Below are 14418 nucleotides of genomic sequence, written 5' to 3'. Positions count from 1 at the left end.
TGTTAATACACGGCAGAGAAAACACAAGCAGGTCCACACACTGGTCCGTTTTTCATTAAATCTTTATTATAAAAATATAAAACACAGAAATTAAGTCGACCATTTCTATGACCTCTACAAGGACCCTTCCCCCGCCCCCCTCTCTACGTGCACACACACCTCGGGGATCTGTACACAGCTTGCTTGATTGGAATTTTTTTTGTAAGGATCAAACTTGACCAAGGGTTTCTGTGTTAAGCAGACAGTATATTTACACAAACATGAACCACAGAAATAGTGACACAGAACCGCCCCAGCTGGAGGAGAGGTCTCGTCAACACGTATAAAGACAGAAAGGACATGTTTTGTATGGAAATAAAGCTCTACTGGCGCGGATTTGTTGGTAACTAATTGTAGCCAGTTAAAAACGGCGCGGTACAGACTCAACTCAGGCCGAAGATTCGTTATCAAGAGGAGGTTGACAGGTTGAAGACCATTCAGACTCAAAAAAAGACGCAAAATCTTGGCCAATATGAAGTCAATGTCAAACTGCTCTTTTGAAAACGACAACCTGGTCAAAGCTACTGGGCTCTAACGCTGTAAGATAATCTACGTGTTACTGACGTCATAAATCTGAGTCTGCTCATGGAATGGACAGAAGGTAAAGCACTGAAAAAAGACCTTGATGGGAACAGGTGACTGAGAATGAATTTGGTGACATTGTTACTTTGATTGATTTTATATATATATATATATATAGTCCATTTGAAATAGTTAAATAAAAAAGATTCTTACAAAATATGTCTGAAACCTCTGCTTACACTTGACTTTCATTGGTGAAGAGTACCAGTGAGGGGGACTAGGATAAGCCAACAAAGAAAAGTACCATGTGTACTAGACTACTGGATACGCTGGTCCTTCATTCTGGACGCTTGCACAGGCTGCGATGGTTGTTTCAAAAGTAGTTTTGAGTCTATTTTTTATTGTCTATGCAGATAATACCACGTGTACTCCAATAATCATATAAATAAATTCATTAAAGAGGTTTCAGTTGAATTGATAGTCCATGTCTGTAGCTTATGTTATATACAGCAAAAAATAAAATATCACCATCTCTGTAAGAAGTGTTTTTTTTCTTTAAAAAAAAACATAAAATAAATTGTGTAGTATTCAGAGATCTTACCTTACATTTGCACTCAATCTGCATTGTTGATGTGGAGTCTAATTCTAGCAAGTACAGTTCAGTAGCAACAATGTAATCACTTTACATTTATACATTTACATAATGATCATTGGCTTGTAACGACGATAATGATCATTAAGTTCATACAGCTTTCACTGATTGAAATGAATCTGATTGATTGTGAACTTTAGTTCTGAGGGTCCATTTAAAGGATGAACTGCCTCAATGCACAAAATTACAATAATACTGGGTTAGCGGTAGGCTAACTGCAGGTTGCTAATAAAACGGGGCTTATTAAAAAAATAGATCCTTGGGAATTAGTTAATCAACTCTTAAGTTCCAATGGAGGTTTGATCGCGGTCTTAAACTGGTTATTGGTCTTATGACTGGCTGTCTTCATCCCGCGTTTAACAGCACTGAGCCCTGAAGAGACCGTTTGTTTGCGATGACTTTGATTCACGCTTTGGAAAAACGTTTTCTATCAGTGCTACGGAGGAGGCACTGTAATGGACGGGGTCTTTTCTCTTTTGTTGCCACTTTAAAAGAGGCCGTCACCAACGCAGGTGAGCTGAGAGAGTCCTGCAATTGTGTAGGCAGGAACGGGTGGGGACAGGATCAGGGAGGCGGGGAAGGGAGAAGGGCGGGTCCGTCAAAGTTCAGGGGTCGGTGGCGTTGATGGTGGTTTTGTCGCGTGAAGCCATGCCCCGGTACCAGCTGCAGTAGCCCTCCTTCTGCTGGATGCAGGCGTAGTGCCGGGACTGGTAGCCCGGGTAGCCGAAGTGGGACAGCATGTCCGTCCATAGGCACTCGTTCTTTGAGGTAACGAAGCAGGGCAGGTAATGGCAGGACTTGATCTACACAGACAGAGGGGAAACCGAACATGTGGCCATGTAGCAGGAAACCAAACTGGATACTAGAAAACGTATAATTATTCATAATCTATTCATGAACTTGTTGAAGCGAAGAGTAGATCATTTTGATCATTAAAGAAGAGTACATCATTTTGTTGAAGTATAAAAGCGCATCAAGGATTTGCTGCTTTCAGCTTTTGTTTTCAGTCCCTTACTGCAGCAGATTAATAGATGAGGTGTCAAAAGGAAGCTTTTTACAACAACTATTTCATTTGAAATAAATTAGACTAATTTAAAACTCATTTTAAATAATTAATGGAAACCAAATAAGCGTATCCTGGCATTCATATGCTTTGTGCTGTGGAATGTTAAATGAATGTCGACCATCGTCCTGAAGCAGGCATGTTCTCGTAGTTTCTCGGCGATTAAAATTAGATTTTGCTCCGCGTCTCTTGTGCGTCACACCTCCAGGTGCTCGCACAAAAAGACTGACAGATGAATATATACGGCTCGAATTGACAGGAAAAGTGGCGTTAACCACTCGGGGAGTTGATGAACGGATGCGCCGTGTTTAGCTTGCATTTATCCCAAGCTGAATGAGCCGGCAAATTCAAAGTTAGAGGGCATACTTCTCTTTTTGGGTGTTTTTGTTATTCAAGCCTGGAGAGTGCTTCCTGCACAGTTCACAGACGTTTTGGCGTGACTTCCGAGTCTCTTGATGTGTGAAGAATCATTTCTAACCGGGGCGACGCGCTTCCTGCGTCCGGGTGCGGTAAATGATCATTATGCGGAGGAATGCGGAGGCCGGCGCAGCGCGTTGGAATAAGTGTGATGATGTTTACGCCTGCATGTGCTTACTGACTTCTCTGGATGCCTCCGGGCTGCTGCCCCTGTGTACGCAATGGAGCAGAGTTTACAGGGCTCCGTCTCCCTGCCAATCCTCTCATACTGATAGGGGCCGATGGAGTTAGCAGATGTTGCTGTTGTACAGTAGGACGTTTACGAGGCACAACAGCTGCGTAGCGGCAGGCCACATGTTTTCAGTCGCAGGGGAAAAAACAACGAAGAGGCCGATTCCAGCGTTGTGATTTAACGACTCCCAGCGATCGCTCTAAAACTTTGTTTTCTCCCCGCGTTTCTGTCTCCGCTTAGCGCCCGTGAAGAATTAATGTGAAAATGAGGCTCACGATTCGCAACAACATCCTCAAAACCGCCAAGAACGAGCGAATGGTGGAACAGGAGCATTAATGAGCCGGAATTGCTTCACACACAAAGGCACTTGTGTTGGAAGCATTTCCTTCCACCTGTAATCACTTAAGGAGCTCCCAAGTGAGCTTTTGGTTCCGTGGTTATACGTTTAGTTTTAAAAGCGCCTCCTCTCTGCTCATCTGTCTGGTCCTTTGCCGTGCAGAGGTTGCTGGTTTCCACTCACTCTGCATTTGCAGCCCAGCTGGTAGCGATGGTTGAAACCCTTCTTCTGGGCCAAGGAGAGGCGCTCCCATCGCTCGTTGAAGTTGCACAGCCCCGTGTAGACCTTGCCGTCGTACACGCGACCTGTTGGAGGAAAGAAAGGCGGGAGTGGGTTGACGCCTTGAGCCACGTTCCAATAGTTTCTCAGATATTTCAGTTCCTGCCCAACTGTTGCTGGTATCTCATGTTATTCTAATTTCATAAGCCTCCCGGTGTAACGTAGGAGAAAACAAACACGCCGCTCAAGCAATCAAACGTGTTTATCTACGGTAAAACAATCTCACAGTAAAGCCGTACTAAACCAACACCCCTATTTCTGAATTTTGAAAGGTCAGCAGACGTTTATTTTTAGCAACTGACTGTTTGCGGCGCACCGACAGGTGCGCAGGGGCGGCCTGCGACACCCTCGCGAGCATTGTGAATTGCCAAAAAAAGTCGTCTTCACCCAGAATTTGCCCGCTTAAAAAAAAATTGGCCTTCTTCGACCCCCCTGAACCAATCCCCCCTGCCTTATTACACGGTGTTGAGTGCTTGACATGACTCTCAAAGTACCGGAGCTCTCGAGGCTCAATCAAAAGAGAACCCGGTCTCCTTTATTGCCACTAAGGCACATGCAGGGACTTATTATAGGACCTTGAGAGCAGCGAATGACATTGGTGATGTCATTCGTCCCCGGACCGGGGTAAACAGAGTCGACGCTGCCCTGGCAACAGCGGCTGGTTCACTCTCACTGCGGGGTGCATCTTACAGGATTCACAGGACGAGACTCTGCGATCGTTATGCACCCCAAGCGCCGCAGGGTACAAAATACCATCTTCTCGTCGGTTGGAAATAGCAACTCGTAAAAAGCTTGTGCTGGAAAACGCCGGTTGCTTCCTGTTAGCTGGTAATGACAAGTTGTGAGAGAATTGCTTTCTGCTGTTTTTGTCCTGCAGTGTCAAGGGAATTTTTTCAGTTTGTTTTTTTAAAGGATCCCTGCTTTGCCTGCTTGCACAGTGGCAAATGGAATGGTGTACATACTACGTAGTGGGAAAGTTTGAGTCACCGGACAAATAAAAAAAGTCTCTGGAGAGGAGCGAAGCGTACTTCTGACCAAATCGGAAATACCAGATAAAACCAAAAGAGATTCTAGATACTTATTCAAATATTCCAATCCCAAAGTCATAATTAGTAACTAATTTACCATTCTTGAATGCTGCAGGATCGTGCAGGGACAGTGAGAAATTTGTGTGCTTCCGTTTTGGCAGCTTATTAAGCTTTGCACAGAGCTGTTTCTGTGAATGAGACTTTCTTGGGTGTCATCCTGAAACCATTTCTCCACTTGAGGGAAATGGTTGGAAAGCTCCAGGTAAAGCTAAAATGAAGGGATCCTTAGAGGTAAGAACGTCACTTTCCCATTATGCGACTCATATAGACGTTTGGTCAAAAACAATGTCCGCCATGAAGCTTACCTGTGATCAGGTACTGGTACTTGTTGATATCAAACTTCACGCCGCACAGACTCTCTGAGGCGTCCGTGTAGATGTGCTGCACGTGCTGGACCTTTTCGAATCCTTTGTACATCTGCGAGGAACACAAGAAGCTGGTGTTAGAACCAGAATAGAAAGTGGCATGTTGTTCCCTGCTCCGCTTCACTTAACTGTACGCCGGCTTTATCAGATGACATTCCCTCATAAACCTTCGATAAATCATAGATAACACAATCCCGTTGTTTAATGTTCTTTGACTTTGATGCTGTTTGGGCGAACCGGCCTTCTATTTGTGCCGGCTATGCTGGGCCAACAGTCGGTGTTTCCCCCGGGAACTGTTTTTCTACAGTTTCATTTATTTGTCTGGGAACAACAGGAAATCCCTGTTTAGACACATCGCCCGCGGAAAAACAGAACATACTGTTACTGAAGCCCGAAACAGCGGTGGTTTTAGGAAAGCCAAAGGCATTTGTCTCGTAGGATTTGTTGAATTTTGGAGGGAAGTGCATTTCTGTTATGGCCCACGAGAAAAAAACGTGTTTGAAGTGTAAACCAGCAGATTGTTATATAAATAAATAACCCAAGAGGTGCAGAGGTCACATCTAATTCCCTCGGGATCGTCCCAAACAGTGGTGATGGATGTGCTTCACCAACAAGAGGCCACTTAATGCTTTTGTACAAACTGGGATTGTACTGATGCAGCGCACCACTCTGTTGTTTACACTCAGAGCGAGGAGTTTGGTTGAGTTGTAATGCCCGTAAGCCTACTAATCCCCCGTCCTGGCTCCTGTCTGAGCGGCGGGCAGATGTTAGCATCTGTCCGAAATATGCAGCGTTACATAAGAATACAGAGGAAGTGAAGAGCGGGCTTTCATGCTAAGTATCTGCTTTTCAGCCGTCACAAAGCAGCTGAGGGGGCGGATAGGCCGTCAGTGTGTCACATTTTAAGGGTATTCTATAAATGGTTTAAATGTTTGTGTTTTAGACACATGCGAGGACCTAGTACCTATAAATCTGAATCAGAGAATTTATCAAGTGAGCACGACATCCAAAACGCTTTCTGAAACTATTGCTAATATGTTCCCCTACTATTCATGTCATTTGGTGAATGAGTAGCTATGATCAAATCGCATTCTGCGATATAGATGCAAGCATGTTCACTTTCTCGCTTTCTTTAGAGGGTTTGACAGGAAGATTAATGGCACTCCAGTAAGAGCCAGCCAGGGGGCCGTTAGCTTAGCGTAGCTTCGCTAAACACCTGATGCGTTGAGGAAGCTGCTAGCTTGGCTCTGACCGAGGGGAATTACAGCAAGTAATTATTACAGATATAGACTTCAAAACGTGTTAACTACGAATCTTTAGAGGTGCGAGTTTTTGTTCGCTAATGCTAGAAGCAGGAGATAAACGACTAAACCGACTAAACCTAGCTAGCCCAACTGTGCCGTCTTCTGGTGCAGTTCTGAGCAAGAACGCGACTAAGTGTGTTTTCCCAAATGTCCTACTTTTCTTTTAAAGCAGAAAGAGATTTGGTTACGCTCAACAGCCCTCCAGCTCACCTTCATCTGCTTGACTGTGTAGCGCATCGTTCCAAAAGGTCCATCTCTCAGAGGCTTCTTGCCCACGACTTTCGCTCGAATCACTGCAAAGAGAAAGCGAGTGGGACATCAGCGGAAACACTTTGAAACAGTCACATTCCTCCCGACACAGAACTCTCCAATCCATCAAATAGCACTCGGCCGCTATGCGGCATTAGCGTTGTGAATACCATTTTAGGACCGGTTGGCACGGCAGTTAATCCGTTTATCTGATTTTCTGCATTGCTGCTGTTTGCCAAGGAAGGCCGATGGGAAAAAATGCTACGGGGACTTTTGAGTTTGATACAGAAATTAGGGGGAAAGAGCCCTTGTCCGTGTGCAGAGGTTCGTTTCCACGGCCGGTGTTTGAGATGTTTGGGTAGATAAATGCTCATACTGCTAAAAGCGGAACTTTTGTGGACTCTTGGTTTTGATTTTGAAGTGATAATATTCAGATCACAATTAGCAAACCATGACTCCAATCACATTTTTGATCTTTAATAAGTGCAGTGTGTGTCTCCCGTTTCCTTCTGAGATGCTATCGGTTTGTCGGATCCAAATGTAAACGTCTGCGAGGTGAGAACGCCCAGTTGTGAGGATGGTTTGTTTGGTGGAGTAAAGGGGCTTATTGTGGACGGCCGGGGAGCTGTGAGTGTGGAAATGGGTCATAATTTGAGCCCATGAATAACAATCCGAGCAGAGCTGCGGGCCCCGCATACGAGCCGCCTCTCCTCTGTGAAGTTTACCTGCAGCCCATAGCCGACCGGCCGCAGACACAACGAACACTGGCCATGTTTGTTATTCCCCCGGTGGAATTTCCGTAACACATTCTTCAGTGGCTCACATTCCCCAGAAAGGAAAAGAGAAAAAGCGAAGAAAGAAACGAGGCATGTAGCATGTCCTCAGCTGTCCTACGTCCATGCGAGCGGTGATGGGTATAAAAATAAGACTCAAAACAGGAAGCAGTTACAGCACGGCCACCCAAAATTGGTGACCACAAATTTATTTTGGACATGGAGACCCCAGTTTGAACTAAGCGTTTATTTAAACAACCTATAAAAAAAATGGAATTCAAGCCACCCGGACCTAATCTTAAGAATGTGGCCAACCAGCATCTTATGAACAGAAGTAAAATGTACTTTTTGGTTAATTTGAATGTAATTTGGTGTATTTTGAAGAGCATTTCTGATCAGCAAATTCAAAAAAGAAACTATGCAATTATAAGCCAGGAGCCATCGCGATTTGCCCTCTGGGGAAGAGCAACAAGAGGAGAAACAAGTGTTCCGCAGGTCAGCTGCTTCTACATCAGTTAGGTCCCCTCTTGTTGGACAGCGGCCACTAATTGGCCAGTGATGGTGCCATCACCCCGAGGAATGTGTGAAGGGCCTCAGCTGCTCCAGAGACAGAGGACCGGTGTCATTGCCATGCAGTGACCCCTTCACCGCCCCACAATTCACCGCTTATATTTCCGTGCAGGTTACAAGAGTTTATTCACCCCACGTTCCTAAAGTGGTCACAGGTCAGCCTGTTTCAACTGGTTACTGTGGACATACTGTGTGGGTAGTGCCTACGTTCTACTCATACTACTTTGACTTCCTGTACATGTGTAAGTACGTCATGAGGATATATGCGTATTCCCATCTGCATACGTTTCGTCCTCTTATGGTCTTTGATTGGTTGTAGACAAGAGTCAGGTTTTGATGCTTCACAAATAAGCCGTTTAAAGGGATTATTTTGCATATATGCAGTACTACTTACGGGGGATTTAGGTGGGAAATAAGGCAATTGAAGTGCTTATGGTTCAACTTTTCAGACACCATGCATATATGAAAAGATATATATATATATATATATATATATATATATATATATATATATATATATATATTAATAACTAATATATTATGTAGTCAGGTTAAAATATCTGTCAGCATCTCTATGCTGTAATGTTAGAGGTTCTCTCCCCCTTACTTGCTAAAAATGAGGAATTAGAGGCGGGTGTGGGAGGCTTTCTGTGATGAGAGAGGTAAGCAGCGTCTGACAAGAAAGAAGTGAATCCATTTCTCCCTCAGTATCTCCTGCAGAAAGCCAGGGGGATTACACAGGCACGGATGCCAGTGTAGAGTCTTAAGGTGAGCATGTCATTTAAGTCAGCCTACGTACTTTGTGGCAAACTGCAGGCGTGACAAGAATTAGGCTGCTGGTTGCGCGTGTTTGCGTGAGGGAGTAAAAGAAAGCCAGCGAGGCAGGCGACAGTGATTTCAGTATGCAGAAAGTGGTCCAACTTCGGGAAGGCGAGTGGGAGGAAGAGGAATCCTCGAGGCGACCCACCGCCTTGCTCAAAAATAAACACGCCGGAGCACCGAGCCCGAAACATCCGCTTACCGGAGGGCAAAATGCAAAGGGAGCCTATGAAGTATGAGCTCTTATCACTACGTCCGATACTCGAGGATTCTCAAGTCTCAGCAAAGCGACCAATGCCCCCGTTGGACTGAGTCGTGGGAATCTCGAAGCAAGCGGCTATTTGGAATCCTAATGCGATGCCTGCTGACCTCATCAACGCTAGCGTTTTTGTCTTTTCATGAATTCCCTCACAACAAAGCACTTTCACCCAATCTGATTGCAAAAGAGTCACAGTGACACCGGCCTTGTAGTTAGTCAGGGGTGGCTTGCTGCCTTGTTCCCTGCTTTTCATATCTCTCTCCCTCTTTATCTTCATCACTGCCTCACCTGTTCTGCCTACAGACTCGTTGGCCAGTTGATTACCTAACTGTCAAATCCGGTTTGTAATTTGATCCGCCGCTCCTATTCGTCTCTCTTCACTTGTTTTTAACACTTGAAGGCCACCATGGAAAAGCGGACACTATGAAGATAAATACATTTCGCTGAAGGTAAAATTGGTCAACGCTCCCAGCCAGCATAACTGAGGGGGAATAAATCACTGGCGTGTGGTGCAATAGTCGTAGTATCATGAGTGTGTGCTGGGCTGGCGTCCATCGCCCCCCGCCTGGCCCCCCGTGCGTAATGGAGTGGAGCCCTCAGGGGCTGCGTGGGCCTCAGAGAAAAAACGGGAGGGACGGGCTGGACATCGGATACGCTTGGCTCAGGGGACGAACATCCCAGGCTTGAGCGGAATCCAGAACCTTCTGACATTGCATCGTATTTTAGCTCTTTTGGGAAAGCTGGGGAGATCTGATCCAAGCTTACACAATGCGCCTCACAACAGGAGTCCTGGCTTCACTCCGGTTATCCTCTGTCACCTGTTGACTTGCAGTTGAGGCAGGAGTTTTTGATTCAACCCAACACTGGTCCCGAGTAGCAAGAGGTGGTGGTACACACGTACCGGTACCAACAGAGCGCCGTCGCAAAGCCCTCGGGCCTGGTCGCTTCTTAGCCCGCTACGCAGCACAAAGCTGCTGTGTGTAATGGAGTGGGCACAGAACTGCCCACAGCGGGCCGGGCTCCATTTCTCTCGGTGCCCTGATCCTCAATCCCAAACCCGGCATCAACGCATATCACGCTAATCCCCAACGACTGACCTGGTTCGCGGTGCAAGCGTGTGACGGTTTGCTCGGTCACCCCGAGCGCTCGGGAGCTTGCGCCCTTACAGGGCAACATTTAAATCTCAGGGTCAAAGTTTACTGCCGGGCCTCTAATCTCGCTTTTTGGACGGCTTTGGCAAAACAAACGCTGCTCGTATCCTCTTGTGAATGGGCGGTGTTTTAACCCTGCTGCCTAACAGCAGCCAACAAGTTATCCGGTTTTCTCATTCAGTTCAATGAGAAAGTGCGTACACACGTTTGGCTTTTACTGTTTGTTAGTGGAAACGCTGACAGGATATCTCAAATTTATTGGGAGATAAGCTGGCCAATTGCGGCGTGGAAAATTTCCCACGTACAAACTTTGATAAGCAGGTACTTAAACTGCGGAAGTTACACTGCTGCCTTCCTACTTCTCTTAAACACCATCAGACCGAAGGGAAAGCAAGAGACACAAAACACCCTCTTACATATTTCTATTTAAACATTCCAATTACCCAATCGCCAAGCCTTTAACCCAATTGTGATTCATCCAGCGGACTGCGTGCAGAGATTATGGGTCAGGGCCAAGAAAGCAACAGCTTTGAACTCAACTACGGGTCTTAAATTGTGAAGATTCCAGCCTGTCGCCTTTGATGTCGACAGTGAGAATTAGGGGGTTTCTCCTCCGCATTAGCATTCCATACCTGTACCTTTTTTGTTTTCCATGTCTCTGTTTCAGCTCAAGGTGATAGAAATAGGATGAATGTTAAATGACAGAACTATCAAGGATTGGAGGATCTCCTTGTGTTATTTGTGTAAACACTCCACATAATACCGTTGAGCCGGTGCTTCAACTTGCATCAACATTGGACTGGACTTGATTTTAATGCCATACGTGGAAAAAGGACAATAAGGCGGTGGATAATTCAGGCTCACACATTTTGATGATCTGGACTTTACGCACATTAATAGCTGTGACCTTTGCATCCAGCCCGCGATTCAGAAGTCTTTCCCTCTGAGGACCCAGGTGCAAGATTCATTGCATTCAAAGCACACCTAAACCGGGACCTTGCAAATGGGATTTGTGGGACGCACGCCCGATCACTGCGCCTATTGAAGTCAGTCCCAGATTCAAAGTGGGTGCCAAACCCCACGAGCTATCTGAGGGACTGTGAAAGGCTTCGCATATGCGGTGAAGCCCCCACGGGCCCCGTGATCAGGGTTTAGCCAGTGACACTTTGGGGTCCTGGAGTTGCAATATCCGCCCTATTGCTAAGAGGGCAGCAGGGTTTAACCTGCAGCCCCTCCCCTATAGGACCCTTCGGAGGAGAAACCCACGTGTCGCAGCGGCTTCCTGGCCACGTCACCAGCGCCTACGTAAAAATGGTTGGTTCCTTCAAATCTGGGCAAAGAAGTGTTTTTAAGGTTATAGTAAGTGTGTGTCTCCTTCCCCGCTGGAAATCAGATGACCTTGTGGAGTCATTTCATCCCCTAAACCGCCCGCATCTTTCGGACCCCCAACTACACCAAATCAAAACAAAGCCCAGTTTGGACCGGCGCTGCAGGCTGAGCCAGGTCCCAAGTTCATATTATTCATAGAAAGCAAAGTAAGATCAGGTATAACCAGGCTATAAAACAAGCTATTTAACACGGCCTCCCCACGCCATATCTGGGTTACAGCCCAGTGGCTGCAGCACACAGATATTCCAGTGTGCTGATAAAAAAAGGCCGGATTTGATACTTCTAAGCCGACCGCAGGTCCATCACACCGCTTATACTCACTTGCATGCCTGGAGCTTGAAAATGAAAATATTAAATTCAAACTTCACCAATTTGAGCGTAAAAAGCATGGCAGCCTATAGGGAACCTTGGTGTCACTTTTTAGACAAATCGCTGGTGTAACCAGTCCTTCACTGACCACACACTTTGTTATATTATATCATATTACAATAAAATAGTGAAACGTGTTTGCAGCATCGCAGCTATTATTAGTATCCTAATCTGAACGTGTCAGAAGTAGTGTTGACATGTGGTTGAAAGTTTAAAAAAAAAGAGTAAGTGACCGAGCTTATTCACATTTTATTGTATTTACTAAAGTTCTCCAATAATCAAAGGGGGGGGGGGGGGTCGGATGACCATCACCAAAAGACGCGCACCGAGTAAACTGATCGCAGGTCAGCTCCGACGCGCAGCACTTCGATCTAATCATGCGTACAGTTTTGAATAATAAAACGGCAGTATAAGAAATGAAAGAAAAAAAAAAGTTTAAAAAAATGGAGAGTGGACGTGAGCCGTCACTCACCGACGTCGGAGTTGCAGAAGGCGTCCTGCGGATGCGACAGGGCGCACGAGCAACCCTCCGTCACCCGGACGACCTGCAGGCTGCCGAAGACGAGCAACAGGCCGACCAGCTGCTGGCTCACGGACTGCATTCTGCTCGGGACGCGTCCACTGGGGCAATGCGATGGAGTCCGGCTGGGTCCTCGAGGCGGTGCGTAACGTCGACGTCTCTGCTCCGCTCCGCGCGAGAGCCGTACATATAGAGCTCGCGCGCCCCCCCTCCCCTCCAGCCCCGGCAGCTCGCGGGCGGGCCGGCCAATCAGCGGCCGGTGATGGCTGCAGGAATTACAGACACACCAGACGCGATGACATACTGGAACTTTACTCTTGTTTTCCCAGAATGACACCAAAAAAAAAGGGGCGAATAGAGACAAGAGAGTAATAAAATGAGAATGGCTGAACGGATGTTTATGCGTATTTGAAGAATGGTTTGAGGGATAGCAAATTTAACTATGGGAAAATATACTCGTATAATAAACAAAATATTTTGGTAACCTAACCTAAATTTATATTCAAATTGATAATAAATGACAGAAATGCGTCACACGTACAATTTCTCATGATGTGTGTGGAAATGTGTGGAAAGTCATTTTTCTGGCATTTCTGCGATAGATGGATAGAAAGAAACACTTCAATCACATCTGTACAAAACAAAAAATTAATGCAAAATATCGGCTGCATTTGTTATTAACATTTTCCCTTTTCTCACTTTTCACCAGGGTCTCACTTAGTCATCCCACCCACCCCTGACGCCTCCTTAATAAGAAATACTTAGTATTGAAGTATTGAATACAATGTGCAGCCAGATTCCTCCGGCAGCTGCAATCAGCTGCAACAAATGACGGTTTATCCCTAAGCGGCTAGAAACAAGAGCTTTGAAAGCAAATGAGGGCTCCGGTTTTGACACATTTTGTGTCATAATTGGGTTTAAGCATCTTTTATTCCATTTTTTTGTCGATAAAGTAATAGCATTTTGGTGCAAAAATACTACTGTTTTTATAGACCTGAGTGGAGCTTCTTTATTGCTGCAGAGGCTTATCTGCCGAGATTGAGGGAACTATGTTAAGGGTTGACGCTGCTCACGGTTATATAACCAAGCAAGAAATAGTCAGGTCGAGAAACTCTGACCCTTAATCCGCCTTAATTAATTATATCAGTTTATTGAACCCACATGGCCAGATATAGCCTTCATTTTGTACGTACTATGGCAGTGATACGCATGTGATTTCAATGACCATTTAAAAAGGGTGATTGCTATTTGCTTCTGTCTTCTGTTTTATTTTTCGCGAAAGTACATTTTTACGTGAGCCTATGTTAAAAGAGCAGTATGTATTTTTTGGGACTAGAATATTATGCCGGAAGTGTGATGAATTGTTTCACACTTTCCATTCATCGTTCACCCTGTGACTCGCATCAATAATTGGTCAGCCACTATGTTTTTATATGCGTTCACTATTATCCATGAAATAAGTCACTGTTCCTTCAGCTACATTACTTAAACACATTTCTGTTTCCAGTCCAGCAGTCAGGAACAACGGGAGGACATTTACCATCTGTGGATATTCAGCATCACGCTGTATTTCATCAGAGGTACGGCCTCATCTGCCGGACCGGAGCCGGTTAGCTGCCATTAACCATTGATAATGCCCGAATGGATACTGTTTCAGCCTCCAACCTGAACAGTTCTGTGACATTCCTTCCATAGACGCCGGCTCAAAATGCGCGACAGGTGGATTTGCATTTTGGAATGCCCAAAAGAGGCGATGAAAGCAGAAAGGTTCAGACTGTCAGGTCAAGTCTGAGGGAGGCTGGGAGGAGAAGGGATTCTTTTGGGCATTATTACATTAGACTTCAAGAGGTATAACAGCCCCGCATTCCTAACATTTATCCCTAAGATTACAAGTTGAACCAGCCGAAAGAAGGAAACAGCCCTAATATGGGATTACATACTGCATCAAAAGACTTAAAGGGGCGTCCGTCCTTCAACCCCCATTACCACCACAAAGTATTCCGTTACTGACCCTAGAAATG

The 14418-nt window shown here is 45.5% G+C and overlaps 2 protein-coding genes across 6 annotated transcripts in view; one reads left to right on the top strand and one right to left on the bottom strand.

Annotated features, from left to right (window-relative positions):
- Positions 1 to 14418, top strand: part of syn3 (synapsin III) — a 73703-nt gene that overhangs the window by 29295 nt on the left and 29990 nt on the right. The gene's annotated exons all lie outside the window — the stretch shown is intronic.
- LOC120816973 (metalloproteinase inhibitor 3) lies at positions 45 to 12616 on the bottom strand. The gene is made up of 5 exons (XM_040172672.2): positions 12350 to 12616; positions 6509 to 6591; positions 4935 to 5046; positions 3446 to 3567; positions 45 to 2016 (listed from the first exon to the last, which is right to left on the bottom strand). Exons 1-5 carry the CDS (start codon positions 12477 to 12479, stop codon positions 1819 to 1821), a joined length of 645 nt encoding a protein of 214 aa, XP_040028606.2. The 5' UTR covers positions 12480 to 12616; the 3' UTR covers positions 45 to 1818.

This window comes from Gasterosteus aculeatus, chromosome 4 (assembly GCF_964276395.1).
Source record: "Gasterosteus aculeatus chromosome 4, fGasAcu3.hap1.1, whole genome shotgun sequence".
Lineage (NCBI taxonomy): Eukaryota > Metazoa > Chordata > Actinopteri > Perciformes > Gasterosteidae > Gasterosteus > Gasterosteus aculeatus.
The sequence above is the reverse complement of the archived record's forward strand: the minus strand, read 5'-3'. Positions and strand labels throughout refer to the sequence as shown.

Bases quoted from the DNA above. Each gene is read 5' to 3' on its own strand.
- LOC120816973 (XM_040172672.2), bottom strand. From the start codon at position 12,479: ATGCAGTCCGTGAGCCAGCAGCTGGTCGGCCTGTTGCTCGTCTTCGGC. The intron at 5,047-6,508 runs GTGAGCTGGAGG...TGTTCCTCGCAG, and splicing joins ACACAGTCAAGCAGATGAAG to ATGTACAAAGGATTCGAAAA. The intron at 3,568-4,934 runs GTAAGCTTCATG...TTCCTCCAACAG, and splicing joins GTACCAGTACCTGATCACAG to GTCGCGTGTACGACGGCAAG.